Here is a 14,276-nt window from a genome sequence, read left to right as displayed (position 1 = left end):
CAAACACAGAACAAGGGGAAAAACAGTAACGATCACTGCAGCTGACGCAAGAAGAGCATTTGACAAAATTCAACACCTGTTCAAGACAAAAATATTCAATAACCTAGAAATAGAAGGAAACCCCTTGACAGAAAGGCTGAATGTGAAGAACCAGTGACAAATATAGTCAGGGATGAAAGGCTGAAATCTTTCCTCTAAGTTTAGCAAGGAGGCAAGGATGTCTATTTCTGCCATCGCCATTGAAGTCGTTACTGGAAGTCCCAACAAGAGCAAATTAGACGAGAGAAAAACGATGAAAGGATGAAGTTAGATCACCTCTGTTCACAAATGGTATGATCTATGAGAAAACTCTCAAGAGTCTTTTAAAAATCTTGCTAGAACTAATAAAGAACTCAGTAAAGTAGCAGGATCTCAAGTTCACACAAAGGAAGCAGTTAGTCATTTTTACAGTGTATATACCAGCAATGAATAATCCCAACAGGAAATTAAGAAAAAAATTTCATTTACATTAGGCTCAAAAGAATTAAATAGAAATTAAATTTAACCAAAGATCTGTACAGTGAAATCTGTAAACGTTTCTAACAGAAATTGAGAAGACATCAATGTAAAATAGCCAATATCAATTATATATGACAATGTAATATAAATATTTAATATATTTTCATAAGTTAGAAGACTTAACTCAGGTTATGTACCCCTCATCCAAAAATTCAAAATAAAAAATGTTCCAAAATCTTTTTGATCACTAGTGTGATGCCACAGTGAGAAATTCCACACCTGGACTCACATGCACAAAACCTGAACTCAGGTGCACTGAAATATTGTACAGAATTACACTGTGTTTATAAAGTGTATACGAAATTGAGGTGAATTGTGTGTTTAGACTTGGGTTTCATACCCAAAACATCTTTTTAGGTCTATGCAAATATTCCAAAATATGAAAAAAAAATCTGAAATTGAAACACTTCTGGTCTCAACTATTTTAAATAAAAACACTCAGCTTGTATTTTCAAGGTTTCAGTACCACCCCAAACATGCATTTCCTATGAGCCCAGAGACTTTTTTTTTTCAGAAATAGAAAAACCCTAAAATGCATATGGAATCACAGGGACCCCAAAAAGCTAAAACAATGCTGGAAGAGAAGTATAAAGTTGGGGAGCCAACACTTCTGATTTCAGGACTTCTTCCAGCGCTTCTGTAATTAAAATAATGTGCTACTAATTTAAAGAGAGACATATTGACCAGTGAAATAGAATAGGAGGTCCAGAAACAAACCCTTACAGAAATAATCATATGATGTTTTCAGAGTCATTAAAATCACTCACTGGAAGAAAAGTCTTTTCAACAAATCATTCTGGGAAAACTGGCTGTCCAGATGCAAAAGGGTCTTTATCTACCACTATATACACAGACAAACTCCCAATGAATCCAGGACCTAAATGTCAGACCTAAAACTATATAAAACTCTCAGAAGACAACACAGGACAAAAACTGCATGACATAAAGTTCAGCGATGATTTTACGGCTATGACACTAAGGGCACAGGATGCAAAGGGAGAAAACACACAAATTGGACTGAATGAAATATTTTTGAGCTGGGTGTGGTGGCGCACGCCTGTAATCCCAGCACTCTGGAGTCTGAGGTAGGAGGATCGCTGTGAGTTCGAGACCAGCCTGGGCTACATAGTGAGTTCCAGGTCAGTCTCAACTATACTACAGTGAGACCCTGTCTCAAAAAAACCAAAATAAAAAAAAAAGAAAAGAAAAAAAAAGAAAAAAAGAAATATTTTTGAAATGTGTATTGATAGGTACTTTACAAAAGAGTAAAAGGAGCCCACAGAATGGGAGGAAACATTTGCAAATGATCTATCTGATAAAAATTAATAAACAGCATATGTATCAAACTTCTAAAACAAGAAAAAAATCCAATTCAAAAGTAAGTGTAAAAAACTTGAATGGATATTTTGCCAAAGAAGATACACAAATAGCCAGGAAGCACATGAAAAGGGGCCCAACACCGCAATCTCTAGGGAACTACAAATCAAAACTGCACAATTAGGATGACTTCTGTAAGGAGAAACTGAAATCCCTTTGCACCGTGTAAAATGGTTAGCTATCGTGAAAAACAGTATTGAAAAATGTAAAACAGAATTCCCATGTGATCCAGCGCTTCTACTCCTTGGCATGCTTAAAAGAATTGAAAGCAGGGACTCGGACATGTGTGCCTGTGCTCAGAGCTGAATTAGTCACAATACCTAAAATATGGGCCCCAAATCAAGTGTCTTTTGATAGATGAATGGATAAGTAAGATCTGGTATACACGTACAACAAAATGTTACTCAACCTTAAAAAGGAAGGTCAGACATAGTTTACAACATGGATGAACTCTGAGAACGTAATAGTAAACGAAATCATCCAGTCACCAAAAGAAAACGTGCATCTATTTTTATGTGAGTTACTTAGGGTAATCACAATCCTGGAGCCAAAAAGTACAGTTTTCTCAGCATTATGTCTTGTAAAGACTTTTAATCTATTGAGTGATTTTAGCGAATCTGGCAACACATCACAGGACCACTTCTGTTAGGAACTAGAAGGAATGAGTGTGATTTTTTTCATGAGTAGAGTTTCATTTGTGGAAGACTGAAAAAAATTCTGGAGATGGATGATTGGTGATCACTGGCAAACAATATTAATGTACTTTATGCCACTGAGCTACACACTTAAAAGTGGTTAAGATAGGCAATTTTATGTTATTATGTATTTTACCATAGTAAAAAAAAATTGAAAAAGATGTCAGTGGGGGAGATCTTCACAAAAGGGCAAATGCGGCATGACTTCACATCTCTGAGATACTTGGAATGATCATCCTTAGAGACAGAAAGTAGAAGGATGGTTGCCAAGGTCTACGAGGAGGAAGGACTAGGAGTTGATTAATGGGCACTGTGTTTCAGTTTGTAAAGATTATAAAGTTCTGTTGCGCTGATTGTATACCAGGGTGAATATACTTAATAGTGCTAAGCTGGATATTTACAGATAGATAAAATAAGTTTTGTTATGTGCACTTTATTGCAATACTTTTTTAAAAAGTCACTGGGGAGAAACTTGCTAGTAAAGAGGAAAGCTGAAAACAGGACAGTGAAAAGCAGAGACAAGTAGTTGCTAAGTGAGCCATGTTGGTGGTTGAACAAAGCCGGGGGGAGGATGAACCCAGCAGAAAGGAGTCAGTGGGGAGTAGGACGGAAAAAGAGAGTTTGAGATGTAATCAGAGACAAGACTAGCAGAGAAGGTTCAAGCAAGGGTTTGAAACTGTCAGTGAGGGAGAAGGGGGATCAAGGGCACTCCAGGGACGGAGTTGGATGTCTGGGCCATGCATGCTACTTTGAGGTTGAAGAGCATGAATTTAGAGGGAAATTATTTTTTTCCCGATGCCTGGGTATGTATGCCCTGGGGGTCAGTGGGTGCAGCTGTGAAGAGGGGAGCATGAAGTAGCCCCGAACTTTCCTTTAGCCTGAGGATGTTACACACCCTCCTTGGGGGCCCCTTTATGGTATTTTGGTCATATTCATTGTGAAGAACTAAATCCAAATCCTGCAAGGATCCTGAAACTTTGTTTACATAAGAGTTAGATAGTTAGACTGCTCAAATTCCTACCCCCTGCACTTCCTACATGAGTGGCTTGAGCAGGTTGTTCTACCATTCTGGGCCTCAGTTCCCTTATTGGAAGAACAGGCACAGGAAGAAACACCATGCGCGGTCTTTGTAGGACCCAATGATATCCTGAGTGAAGAGGCTGGTATGCAAGTGGTGGCGATGGTCACTCCAGGCTTGAAGGTCTGCCTCTGCCTGTTACCTTCCCCCACCCCGAGGGGGGCAGATGGGCCTCCCATCTCCCTGCCAGCAGGAATGGCGAAGCAGCCTGGGGCCACCTGGGAGGTGCCCAGCAGTAGGCAGGCAAGACTTCCGTTAAGAGATAATGTTCCGAAAAAAGCAAGATCATGGCTCTCATGACAATCGAAAAAAAATCTTGTGACAAGCATTTATTTGATGCATGCCAGGGAACCAGGCAGATGCTACAAGTGGTTCAGAAATGTGTCAAACCTGCACAGATTTGGAGAAAAAGAATTACACTTTTTTTCATGAGTCAGGGAAGAGGGAGGAGGGGAGTAAATTGGAACTCCTGTGGGCGACAGTGAGTGAGCAGCTATCAGTTGCCTACACTTTACTTAGGTCTGAATTAGCTCTAATAGAACCAGAATCAGCTAGAGAGGAAAGAAGTGGGTGCTGTAGAGAATGCAGTGTCCTCCACTGAAGCACAGCTTCTTTTCTCACACTTCTAGATCCCTGTGCTGCCCTGTGCCAGCCCTTCACAGGGTATGCTGTTTACCCCCAGGATCCTCCTCAGGCACCTGACCCTCCTTCGTCTCCTCCTATGGGCAGCACCAACTGTCTGGGCTGTTGCCTTAATAATCTTGGCACGGGCGCTCCATGCTATGGTTCCTGTGGTGCTGAACTGTGATGGACACCTTTCTGACGTTACCCTGTTTTAGCTGCCACTCCAGGAAGTGGGTGGTCCATCCTGTTATCTTTTGTCTTGGTCAGTTATCCTAACAGCTTTGGGTCTGTCTGGATGACAAACTGGAGCTCGTCATTGCACAGAGAGCCTCTGGCACCCAGAAGTCACAGTGAGAACAGCTCTGGCATTGGCAGGATTCTGCCTTTGAGCTGCTCATTCTCTTCCCAACCAGCAAGGACCTCTTGCCACCAGCTCTCTCTTGAGCAAGGCCTGTGTTGGTTCAGCTCTCCCCCTCCACCCGCTCACATGGCAAGGGGGACAGCCTTTTGTGCATCTGGACTGTGGCAGAGCTGTGGAAAACAAAAAAGGTGCTTCTCTTACTGAGAAGGTGGCTTTTTATAGAGAATAGCATCGTACTGTGAAGTTTCAGCTTAGACCTGTTCATGCACCTGCGCCAGATGTTATTTATGAGATTCAACAGGAAAACAATACGGCTAAATGTGGGTCTTTTTTAAGTAAATCTAATTTTGACTATAAGAGTTAGAAGATTTCTGTGACACTCAACTGTTATGCTCAGTGGGCCTGAAAGAAATGATGGGACGTGAAGACAGACTGGCTTTCTTAGATTTTGTGCTGGGGGTGGGAGCAAAACCTAACTTCTGCCCAGTGACGGGCATGCTGATGGGTTCAATGAGTGCATTCCCAGATTATGCAGGGGAGCCCGTCCTGAAATGATAGCTGTTTATTAAATACTCAAGCTGCCTAAGGACCTCCCGTTCTTACTGCTTTTGATTTTCACGTAAGGCCTGATCACCGACCTCCATGCTACGTGACTGCACAGCAGCCCAGAGAATTTAAGTGAATTCTTCTCAAGAGCTCAGAAAGTATGATGTAGAGGTGGGATTAGGATCCGGGTCTGGGTGCCACTAACCCCTGAAATCCTTGAAGCTTTCTTTAAGCTCTGATTTTTTTTTTTTTCTCAAGGTACCTATAAACAGGGCAGTGAGATTGGATGGAATTCTCTCAGTGACAGTTCTAAAAACAGCTTGGAGGAGGAGTTAGGTGATTTTGTTGGAATAATTGTTAATGGAGGGTTTTGACATCATGATTTGGAAGCTGAAATTTAAGCATGATGGCTATCATGCGTTCTGGCGCCTCTTAATTTTGACCAGAAGGCACATTCTAAGTCACTGATGTTTTCAAAAAACAGAAAAGGGCGGTGACTTGATATTGGATTTAGCTTGCATTCTTATTCCAAAGTCCAGGTTATAAGTGATTTTTAATATGTCAGAGCTGTTCTGAGTCTTATTTTCCCTTGTGGTCCACCCATCTGGTGTGTAGCCAGCCGCCCCAGATTCCATTCAGGCAAGAAAATAAGCTCCCACAAAATTCCTGCCCAGTGTGAGGAACAGCAGGAGAATTTAATTCCCTCCCTTCAAGGACTTCAGTTAATGATAAAAGACCCAACCCCTTGTACACAGACAGAGGCTATAAAAGTACAAGGCACAGTACGGTATGCTCTTGATCTTGAAGGTTGGACAAAGCAGCAGCAGTTTTTGGTGTGAGATTCTTTCTATGAAGGTACCACTGAACCCTAGAAGAGTATAATCAAAGCCAACAGTTTAGAAACCAGCTGTCCTTGAGATGACCTCTTATCTGACCTCATGCTCCATTTCTGTTCAGCTATCACATATAACCAGTGCTTATGTGTCAGACTCTCACCCAACCTCAAGATGTCTATACTTCAGGGTGATTTACTAGCAAGTTTTGCATCCATGCTTATGAGGAGTGTAGGTTTGTAGTTTTCCTTTCTGGCAACGTGTATGGTATTTGGTGTCAGGGTACCTCATGAGTAAATTGAGAATTATTCTCATGAACTGTCTGGAGGGGTAGAATTGATATCATTTCTTAACTGTTTGGTACAATTCACTGTTCAAGCCAGCTGGGCCTACAAGTTTCTTTGTGGGAAGATTTTTAGCTAAAAATACAATTTCTCTAATAGATATAAGGCTATTCATGTCATTTTTTTCGTCTTGAGATTTGTTAGTTTCCCTCTTTCAAGATATTTTGCCACTTAAGTTAGTTAATTTATTGGTATAAGTTTTTCTTCATACTACCTCATTGTGCTTTCAGTATCTGTGGGATCTGTAATTGTGTCGCCTTCTTTGAGGTGATTCAAATGGTACTGGAAATCAGAGATGAGAAGGACTTCGGAGATCAACTAGGCATTCCCTTGTTCTGGAAGTTATTGCTGCATACTTTCCCCATGCCAGACTTCGAGAGGTGCTGGGATTTCAGCAGCCAACAACACTAAGACAGAGACAGACATGCCCCCTGCCCTTGTGGAGCCCAGGGTCTCATCTGCTTACTGTACAAGAGGATTGAAGGCTGAGGAGAGAGGATGCAAATTACATCAAGGGCAGTGACAGAGCTACAGGTTTTTCTTTTCCATCAAGCTTATTGGTACATTTAGAGCAAATGATAGTTGCATTTATCATTAGGATCTTGTACCTAGAGCTACAGGTTTAATTCTCGTGGTATATGAAGAATTTGAAGAGGCCAGAGCTTTTTGTAGGAGCACCAAGAAATTCGGGGACATCTTATTTCCCTATATAGTCCTGACCTTGCTCTGTGATCAAAGGTCTCTGATTTCTCTAAGTGAGAAATGCTACTAAAATCCAAGATCTGACCACTCATTCTTTCTGAGGTGTCTGTGATTCTTGGCTCTTTGAGCAAGTAGAGCTAGGAAATAGATACAAGAACACACACATAAATGCACACATACACACAATATGTATGCACACTTGTACTCATGTTTCCACACATCTAAGAAGCATGTTTACATACACATCTGTATGTATAGGCATTTACATGTCTCAGTGTAACTTTGAAATTTTTAGGCACTTAAACCCCCTCTTTTTTTGGGGGGGGTCATTAGCCTGGATTGTTCTATAATATTCATAAAAACACCAGGTTTAGACCCTACATTTAAAATACAGTACATTTATACACACACAATCACACAAAACATACAGAGGGGATGTCTTAGCTTGGGTAGCCACAATAAAATACCAGACCCTGGATGGCTTAACCAAGAGAAATTTACTTTCTCATGGCTCTGAGGATCCAAGGTCATCGGATTCAAGGTCAAGGTGCCAGTAGGTTGGATTTTTGACCTGTGGGCGGCTGCCTTCTGGTCATGTCTTTGCATGGCATTTCTTCTGTGCACGCAGAAAGGCTTTGTTCCTCTTCTTGTAAGGACACAACCCTTATTAGATTAGGGCTCCACCCCATGACGTCAATTAACTTTAGTTACTTTTGTATCTCCAAATATAGTTACACTGGGGGTTAGGGCCTGTGTGTTTACATTTGGTGGGCAGAGGGGTGGGGGTGGGGGCCCAGTTCAGTCCATAACAGAAGGGAAAAGATGAAAACTGCAATTATGAATATTTTTTGCTCTTCGTGTGTGTACACACACACACGTGCATGTATGTGCACTCATGTTCGTTACATTTTCAAACTTGCTGCAGTGAACATTTGTTACCTCATAAGTGGAAAGGTTGCTTTAAGTAGCAACACTCCATCTCCTTGGAGTAGCCCATTTCTGGCAGATGTCCCCTGAGGCTCCCTTGCTCTGGAAGTGACCTATGCTCCTCATTATGAGCTCTTCACTCCCCTTCTCCCCAGGACCTCTGGACCCAGGTTGCCCTCCCTGAGCAGTAAGTACAGGAGTACTGGAGAAGAGCATTGACCTTGCAGGTGCTGTGTCCATAAACGAGGTGCTTGAGCCTGGAGGTGTGATGTGGTCCAACTGAGACCACCGTGTTAGACAAGGACCAAGACTGGGTCTCCCACTGTCAGCTCCCTGCATAGCTTTGAGTCAATCTTTCCTTGAGGAAATCTTTGAGGCTCACACAAAGGGGACTCATGTGGGTATGTTAGGAGCCACGTCCACTTATGTTCCTATGTGTGTCAGGGAGGTTGGCTTCTTTCCTTTCCTTCTGCCACATCCCAGCCCTGATCATACTGTCTTTCTTCTCTCTGAATAAAACTATCATTTATCTCCTTTGTTCCCTGTTTCTTGGGTTACTCTGTCATTCATCTCAAGAAGCTCAGGTGAATAACCTGTCCCTGTTATACACAGGAGGACTAAGGGTGGCCTCCATGCTCCTGGGGTGCCATTTAAGTGTCTGCTGGAGAACACAGAATATTCTGGTCAGAGCCCAAGTGTGGGTTCTGGTCCAGTCTCTGCCTCAAACTGACCTCCAGCCTCAGACAGTTCTCTATGTTCTCTGGACTTCACTGTACACATCCTGAAAGTGATGGATTTAGCCAGTCCCTTATTAATTCGTCCACTTAGGCATGCTGCAGTTCAGACAAGAAGCAGAATTCTCGTACTCCCAAATACCTCATCAAATGCTCTTTTGGACACCTCCTGAGAGTCTGGGTGCCCAACTTGCCCTCTTTCCATTGGGCAGTGTAGCATGTAGATTGGAGCCAGATAGACGGCTCAAATCAGATTCCAAGATGTGTGACTTACACAATTTACAGAGCGTCTCTAAGTCAGTTTCCATTTTCAGAAAATTAGCACATTAATATTCACTTCCTCGGGCTACTGTGAACACAACTGAGATAACGTATGAAAGTAACTGGCGTTAGAAAACATCATTAAGTGGTATCTGTTATTGTTGTTGTCATTTATTGTAAAGAGAAAAGGTTTATGCATCTCTCTGAAAATTTCCATCAGTGAAGCCACAGATCCTGGGGGTGTCTTCAGGAGCTGGAAGATGCTGCCACCAGCTTCCTGTCTTGCACACTAAGAAAACTGCTGGAGAGGGGTCGTGTCAGGTGGAGACAATTTTTTAAAATCTCAGTTTTCACTAATACTCATAAAAACGTGTAAATAAACCACCAGGCATCAGCACTACTCCTAGACAAAGGCTTAGGTAGAGAAAAGACTGCCTGCTTTCACTAGGCGAGCTGTTTGGGGGTATGGGCTGAGGAGAGACTTGGAAGATATCTACAGATACATGGGGAAGGCTCTCTGCCTCCAGGGCCTCCCTGTCTCTGTCTCAGTCACGTCCACTTGCAAAGCCTTATCTGCCAGGAAGCCTGCTCCAACGTTGCCTGTAGTGCTGAAGAAGCCCAGATCTTGCCGCCATGACCCCTTCCTACATCTGTCTGATCCCTTCCAGCTCTCTCCCTGTGTCCTAGGCATGCTGAGCAGTTCCTTAAACAGGCTGCTCACCATCCCGGTCAGAATTGGGTTTGTGTGCAAGTGACAGGAACATTCCATGCCATCTCTGAGGCTGGCATAACAAGACCAAATATATATTTCTCTCATAGAAAAGTCCAGAGGTAGACATTCCAGAGCTTTTGTGACATTCTACAGGGTCAAAATCCTGGGTTCTACCTACTAAGTGGGCTTGTCATTTTTAGCATGTGACTCTACTTCACAGTTCACAATGACTGCTCAAGCTCCAGCCACCATAACCACCTTTTAACCAGTACGAATTAGGGAAGAAACAAGGAAGGCCATGATCCTGCCTCTGAGGGCACTTCCTTTGTTTATTCTTGCTGATACACCATTGGTCAGGGTTAGTAACATGTAGATTTAGCTTCAAGAGAGGCTGGGAAATTTTTATTTCAGGTAGTCTATGTTATATAGCCATATGTCCTTTCAAGTCAACACAGGTTAAAAGTTAGGTTAAAAGTCAGAGTTGTTTGTTACCAAGGAAGAAATAGAGCATGGACAGCACATGACCACTAGCAGTTTCTGCCGCAATCTCTCTCATCTGGGAATCTGCACTTGTTCCTCCCTTTGTCTGGAACATCCTTGTCTCTCCTTAGTACTTACTCTCCTCTGACCATCTTCACACTATCTCTGCTGTGGCTCCTTAGCACCTTTACAGGTGCATAGTCCCTGGTGAGGATGGGCCCAGCACCAGTGTTTCTTGACTCAAAGATGCTCTGATGAATTTCACCCTCAGACCTGTGGGGACAGAGAGGGCAGTGCAGTGACCTTAGGATCCTGGCAATTACTCTTCTTCAGGCAGCTCTTGGATAATTTCCCTCCCCCACAGTCATGTTCAGACACCACCACCACCACAGGGCCGATGATTAGGTTTCAGCCTTGGCAATGGTGGTCCAGGTAGGAGAGGTTACAGCTGTGATTCTTTCATTTACCATCAGTTCTTGATTTGATTTCTGCCATGTGCCCCTCTCACCTGGGCCACATCTGTCCTGCCTGCTCTTTAGGATGACTGGCAACTGATCTCACAGTTCAGTTTTGTTTTCCTAACTTTCTAAGAGGGACGTGACTCCTTTTATTAATAAGCCCCTGGGGCCACTTTTCTGTCTTTATTAACTCATCTTCTTTATATGATCCTCAAGATAGCTCTTGTTTGAGACAGTAAAGAAATGTTGTCTTCATTTCCTGCACTGGAAAATGAAGGCCTAAGAAGTTACCCCACAGTTACAGGATAAGTTAGTGGCAAAGCCAAGAGTGGAGCCTGGTTCTTTTGTATCCAAATCCGGTATCTTTCACTATCTGCTACTACATTTTTATTATTTTGATCATTTAATGAACATTTCCATGCATATTTTCCCCGAGTTTGGATTCTTTCTTGGGATAAATTCCCCAAAGTGGAATTAATAAGTTTTAATATGCTTTATTTTTTAATCTTTAAAACTTATTTTGCAGAACCAGGGATCAAACTCAGAAGCTTGTACTTATGAGGCAGGTGCGGTGCCAATGAACTAAATCCCTGGCCCGTCAATATGCTTTTTTCAAAAGGCTCCTAATACATCCTGCAAAATTGTCCCCCCTGGTTGTTATTCATGTTGAAGCCAGGTGGGTTGAGTTCCCCATATGTAGCTGACCCCAGGAGGCAGGGGTTGAGGGAGAGGAGCTGTGGCTGCTTTGCCTGGCAAATTATATATGAGCATCTCCCCAGGATGGTGAGATTCTTGTGTTAAAGCTGTAGTCCTTGCACACAAGCAGAGTGCTTCTTCTTCACTCAGATACAGACATGGTTATCTGTTCCAAGACTGCAGAAACTACTGACTGCCCTGGACCTCATGAGAGAGATGTGTGCGTGCCATGTATTGGACTTAGAGCTTATTGAACGCATTTCCAGAGACACGATATTATTTATAATTATCTATTATACTCTAATTACATAATCTCACTATATTATATAACTTTTTTGCATGTACCGGGGATTGAACTTAGGTCCTTGCACTTGTTAGGTAGGTGCAACACCCCTGAGCTAAATCCTTGGTCCAGTATTATAACTTAAATACTGAATGACAGCCTTTCTGCACCATGGTTAATGGCTTGACACAAATGTCCTTTCAAGTCAACACAGTTCAGGTTGGCATTACCTTCCTCTCGCTGAAGGTAATGTTGCAACAACTAAGAGCCCTCTGGAGAGCCCCTCTGGAGCTCAGTTAGTGTCTGGAGGTTGTGTGCCACTTGTTGCCATGAGCCAAGCATCCACACCTAAACATTCAAGTAACCAGCTCATTTCCTTTTTTGTTCTGCAGTTGGTCACCACAGAAGGGCGCTTCCTCAGGGACAGTTTGTACAATGAAGGAATCCTGATTGTGTGGGACCCATCCATGTACCATGTAGATATCCCAAAGGTAAGTGACTGTCCGGGGGAAGGAGGGATTGCATCTTTTGTTTGCCGGCTGATTTTCCTAAATTCCTCAGTTGTTAAATTCATGGCTAAAGTGAGCCACTCCTGGCTATTTGAGGTTTAGGGCACCCCTCTTCATCAGGACCACTGGGTTCAGAATTACGTGCTCCTGTCCCGGACCAGCTGCTCTCCAGGGCCCACCCTGAATTGCCATTGGACTGGTCTCTCAGTTATGGCTGAATTTCTCACTGTCCAGAGTGGATTGTGCTCACTAATGCAGTTATTCCTGATGAGCATCCACAGGAATAGATAACAGTGAACTCTTACTCCTGTCAGTAATGTTACCACACTTCCATCCTGTGCCTCCAATTTCCAGAATTCTTCTCATTTCACTCTTATAACACTATAAAGTAAGTGGATGGAAGCGTGGTTGTTCCCATCCTGAAGATGGAGGAACCAGAATGTAGATAAGGGAAGTCGCCTGTCCCAGGGCTTGGTCCTTAAGCAGAGAGCCTAGATTAGCAACATGGACTCTTTCAGTGAAGGAGCCAAGGGTCAGCAGCCTGCTGGACTCCCAGGCTTTCTAGAATTGTCTGTCTGTTACATGTTTAAGTTGGCCTCTGTCTGCTGTGGGCTGCAGGGACCTCAGAAAGGCAGACAGCACTGTTCTTGGGATACTTAATTCTTAGGTCGGATGTACCAACTTAAGTGGCTGAGAGCCGCTGGTGTTCCTGGCACCCTTACTACCTTAGTTCCTACAATTTTGGACTGATTCCACACTTAGAACTCAAATTTTCCCAGTCAGGAGAAGGACTCTAAACTCATAGATATGGCAACTCAGTCTCTGGTTTTCCTCTCCTTTAAAAATGAGAGCACTTTGTGGCCAGGAGGTGTGGCATGTATGTGTGGTCCTGTAGGCCCAGCTGCTTGGGAGGCTGAGAGAGGAAGATCACTTGAGTCTAGAGATTCGAGGCTAGTCAAGCCATTGTAGCAAGATCCTACCCAAAAAAGAAAGAAAGAAAGAGAGAGAAGATGGGGTTAGATGGTGGTGGCTGGGGCCCCTTTCAGCTGTGATATCGGTCCCAGGCTCTATGATCCTAAAGTGTGAAACTGTTCAGGGTCACCAAGTCCAACATTCCCATAGGTGCACTTTGTGCTTGGTCCTGCTGTGCAGAAGTCTGGGATCTGCTCTGAGGGAAGGGCTCACTCTCAGGATCCTGCCTTAATCCTACCCCTCCCATGGCCTCTGATGAGAACGACTAATTACAAGGAATAAGGGCATGTACACATTTCTTTCCTGAGAACACCACTTTCTTCTTTTTCAGTGGTACCAGAATCCCGACTATAATTTCTTTAATAACTACAAGAGCTACCGCAAGCTGCATCCCAACCAGCCCTTTTACATTCTCAGACCCCAGATGCCTTGGGAGCTGTGGGATATTCTTCAGGAAATCTCCCCAGAAGAGATCCAGCCAAATCCCCCATCCTCTGGGATGCTCGGTAAGTCCACATCTCGGGAAAGACCTCACGTGGTTGTTTCCAGAAGAGATCAGCTCTCCTCTGGGATTTCATCCACCCACTTGTTTATTTGCTCACCAAAACAATTGCTGGTATTTGCTCTGTTGGTTCACTGTGCTGAGTTCTGTCTGACATACAGAAAGAAGTAAGATATGATTGTTCTCCTTGAGGATATCTACTGGGAGGATTCAGTCAGGTGCCTGTGGTGGTAGACAGGAGAGAGGATCCGCTTCTAGCTTCATGGAGGAAGTAGCACTGGACTAGACCTTGGAGAGGGTAGCACTTGGTGATGGAGGTGGAGTAAATTGGAAACACATGGCAGCAGAGGAGGCAGAAAAACAGGAGAAACAGGGCTTCTTCTTATGTGGGCTAAGCAGGCCTCATCTCTCAGGTTTACAATGTAGGGGCTTCTCAAAACTTAGGAATCAAGCAATACTTTAATTCAATGCTTCTAAAATCACGATTAATACTAAAAAAAGTATGATAAATGAGATATCAAGTATTTCAATCAAAACAGGATCAGGGGCTGGGGTTGTAGCTCAGTGGTGCAGCACCTGCCTGGCAAGATGAGGCCCTGAGCTTGATTCCCAGTACAAGAAAAA

At 43.3% G+C, this 14,276-nt stretch overlaps 1 protein-coding gene across 4 annotated transcripts in view; it reads left to right on the top strand.

Moving 5' to 3' along the window:
• The window catches only part of St6gal1 (ST6 beta-galactoside alpha-2,6-sialyltransferase 1), a 99,808-nt gene that overhangs the window by 82,071 nt on the left and 3,461 nt on the right, over nt 1-14,276 (top strand). For all 4 annotated transcript variants that reach the window (XM_010624153.3, XM_010624149.3, XM_010624151.3 and 1 more), the window contains 2 exons: nt 12,062-12,160; nt 13,482-13,656. In XM_010624153.3, coding sequence (XP_010622455.1) covers nt 12,062-12,160; nt 13,482-13,656 — 274 coding nt within the window. The remainder of the gene's footprint in view (nt 1-12,061; nt 12,161-13,481; nt 13,657-14,276) is intronic.

This window comes from Fukomys damarensis, unplaced genomic scaffold (genome assembly GCF_012274545.1).
Source record: "Fukomys damarensis isolate Sample0158 unplaced genomic scaffold, DMR_v1.0_HiC HiC_scaffold_12, whole genome shotgun sequence".
NCBI lineage: Eukaryota > Metazoa > Chordata > Mammalia > Rodentia > Bathyergidae > Fukomys > Fukomys damarensis.
The sequence above is the reverse complement of the archived record's forward strand: the minus strand, read 5'-3'. Positions and strand labels throughout refer to the sequence as shown.